Source organism: Camellia sinensis, chromosome 8 (genome assembly GCF_055761805.1).
Source record: "Camellia sinensis isolate YWXY chromosome 8, ASM5576180v1, whole genome shotgun sequence".
NCBI lineage: Eukaryota > Viridiplantae > Streptophyta > Magnoliopsida > Ericales > Theaceae > Camellia > Camellia sinensis.
In genome coordinates this window covers 141,749,224-141,752,601 of record NC_138968.1, presented here as the reverse complement: position 1 = coordinate 141,752,601, position 3,378 = coordinate 141,749,224, and the positions used below count along the sequence as shown (strand labels likewise).

Below are 3,378 nucleotides of genomic sequence, written 5' to 3'. Positions count from 1 at the left end.
ATGTTGATTTTTGTGTACATGTATTTGACAGAGCATTGCCTACATTATTTACATGTAGGCAAGTATTATTTAGTTCATGCCGGCTTCACGAATACGCCTGGATTTCTTGCCTTATTTCGTTCCCAACGCTATCACTTACAAGAGTTTCATGGTCGTCATTATTCTGGACCTAAGGAATTGTTTAACCATCGACATTCGTCGTTACGCAATGTCATAGAAAGAACATTTGGTGTTCTAAATAAGCGCTTTCCAATATTGTGGTCCATGCCAAATTACAAGTCCACAAGACAAGGACCCCTCGTGATTGCATGTTGTGTAGTGCACAATTGGATCCGTTTGTATGCAGTTATGGATCCATTCTTCATGGAAGCTGATAATGAAATGGCGGCAAAAGCAGCAGTAGACGGGTTTGTTGGAGGCCAAGCTGACTGTGTTGACATGTCACAACATGGGTCAATGTACCAATCGAATTTCAGGGATGCAATTGCTACTGATATATGGCAAAATCATGTTGGCCATGGTACATTTGTGAGGTGAAGAAATAATGTGAATTTCGTAGTATTGTATATATTATTGCATTCGACTTCTTTTTTCTTTTTCTTTTTTTAAATGTGTAAAACATTTGAAAGTATTAAAAGAAACAAAAATATTTTAAAAAAAAATCAACCATAATTTTTTTGAAAAAAATATTAAAAAAATAATTTTGTTGTAAAATTTTTTAGTAAAACAAAAATATTAAAAAAAACATTTTAAAATTCATATACCCCGTTGGTGTTTTAAAAAATCAACCATAATTTTAAAATAAATATTAAAAAAATAATTTTGTTGTAAAATATTAAAATATTTCAATAAAACAAAATTATTAAAAAAAATATTTTAAAATTCATCTACCCCATTGGTATTCTATAAAATCAACCATAATTTAAAAAAAAATTATTTTTGTTGTAACATATTAAAATATTTCAGTAAAACAAAAATATTTAAAAAAAAAAGCATGCTAAAATTCATCTATCCCGTTGGTGTTCTAACAAATCAACCATAATTTAGGAACCAAAATATGATTGTAGACATATTTTTGCTGTCTATTTAATATAAAAAAAAAAGTGACTTATTCCGAAAGGTTACGTAGTATCAAATACGGTACCAACTTATAAATCAGACGTACATTCTCATACCTATAATTACGTGCTACGCATAAGTTACATATTTTCAGAAACTTCCTATGAAACATTAATGGGTAAAATACTAATAGTTATTTTTGTTATATTTAATTCAATTTAAATTTTACTGAATATTTTCTTATTTAATATTTTTTGTTATAACTGTTATTTTACTGAAAATTTTACTAATAGTGTTAGTAATAGTGTTATTTTATTGAATATTTTATAATTGGTACATAGTTACTAATTGATATTATTTTATTTTAAATTTTACTGAAAAGTTGTGTGACAGTGAAGGAAAAAGTTTGGTTATAACTTTTTTTTTGTTAATAATTAATTTTTCCAATTAAATTTTAAGAAAAGTTTGGTTAACAGTGTTTTTTTTTTGTTAATAAATATTTATTGAATTGAAATTTGAAAGGAGTTTGGTTATGAAAAAAAAGGAAAATAAAAAATTATAAAAAATAAACAAATAGATGCATCATTTAAAAATAAAAACAGATAGCAGTAAATTATATGGAAAAAAAAAAATACAATGACAAATGGTGTTTACATCCATGAACCAAAAAATTAAGAAAGAAAGAAAAGGAAACAAACAAGTAAGAACAGAAAGTACGAGTACATTTACAACACAACTAAAAACCATAACATGCGCCAGCCACTTAATCGCTCATCGAAACAAATTAAGCGTCATTGTCAGGTGGTGGTGCAGGTGGAGAGAAGTAGTGATGGTAGACCTTAGTCACTCGATGGTCAATCTGATCAATGCGATTGCTTGTCACTTCATCACGTCTTTCAGTGTCTACATGAAACTCACCAAATTGTTGAATTAGTGAGTTCTGAGCGGCGGCAAATGCATCGAACCAATTACCTAATGCATTGAACTGATTCTCCATTTGTTGTTCCCATTGTACGAGTTGATTGTATCGTTCTTGTTCCAGTGCCAAATAATTAGTCCAGTATTGGGGTTGTTGATTTAGTGGCATAGTATTGTCATTGGGGTCTTCGGGATCATCAATTATTGGTGCATTTGCAACATTAATAGATCCCAATAAGTTGTCAGCGTCACCAGCTCAGGTCAGTGTATACAAGGCTGACATGATAAGCTTTGAAAATTTTGGTTAGTAGAGCTCCAAAAGGTAGTGCCCGGCCACTAAGAGTACCAAGATTTGCAGCAACCATTTCCTTCAGTAGTATGTAGCATAAATCTAATGTTAGTCCAACTTCAAAACAATATAACAAATAAACATTATAAAATGGAACAACACCAAAATGTCTTTTTTGGGGAGTGACATTTTCGACTATCCATCGATGAAGAATACGAAGGTGGGGTTTCAAATGTCTTGCTTGTAAATTAGTACCGGTAAATCGGTTCTCACAAATTGTAGTATAAACCTCACTTACATCACCAACAATGTTAACTAGGTTAGACTTACTTTGAAAATGACTTTGCAGATCCCCTGACTGAACTCCAATAATTTGTGCCAAAGTGTGGGGGTTCAATGTGATTAGTTTACCTTTGACGTAAGATGTCAAACTATTCTCTCCAACTTCTCCCTCAGTAGGTCTCAAGTGAAGGTAAAATAAATACACAAGTTGTGGATATACCTTTTGTGGTAAATTGGTTAAAGGTAGCCATCTCATCGTCTCCAGTCTGCCAACCAACAAATGATCATATTGAGAAGGTAAATTTACCCTTCTCCCAGTAACAATTGGTCGGTTGGCAAAATTTAGATAAGCTTGTTCATGATTATATGTGAGAAAATCAATAGTTGGATAGGTCTGCTCCTGTTGGCGTGGTGGACGGTTAGAGGTTTGGCCACATTCTAGTTTGGCTCTTTTTGTTCTCGGCATGACTTATGAACGTAAGCAAAAGGATAGTAAAAAGTACTAAAAATGTATGGCAAAATGTATGAAAATGGTGTGCAAAAGGTAAGCAACAGATAGCCAAAGCTCAGCCTTAGGTTGAGACTTGCTGGAAGCTGGAACAGGCGAGGTCGGTTAACCTGCCGAATGACCCACCAGTTGACCGCCGGGTCGACCTGTTTGCTGAACTGTTTGGTTTACTTCTACAACTCTGAAATTGTGAACAGCTCTAAAAGAACCTTTGATCAAAGCTCTTGGTCTCTTGTTTTACACGGGTATCAAACCTTTGAAATTAATTGATTGTGAAATTAATTGAGGTAGGTGGTGGAGGAGGTGGTTGTATTGTTCGGGT

The 3,378-nt window shown here is 32.7% G+C and overlaps 1 protein-coding gene across 1 annotated transcript; it reads left to right on the top strand.

The window, feature by feature from the left end:
* LOC145798135 (uncharacterized) lies at nucleotides 1-537 on the top strand. Its single transcript, XM_082885615.1, has one exon. It carries the CDS (start codon nucleotides 1-3, stop codon nucleotides 535-537), a length of 537 nt encoding a protein of 178 aa, XP_082741741.1.
* The last annotated feature ends 2,841 nt before the right edge of the window (nucleotides 538-3,378 follow it).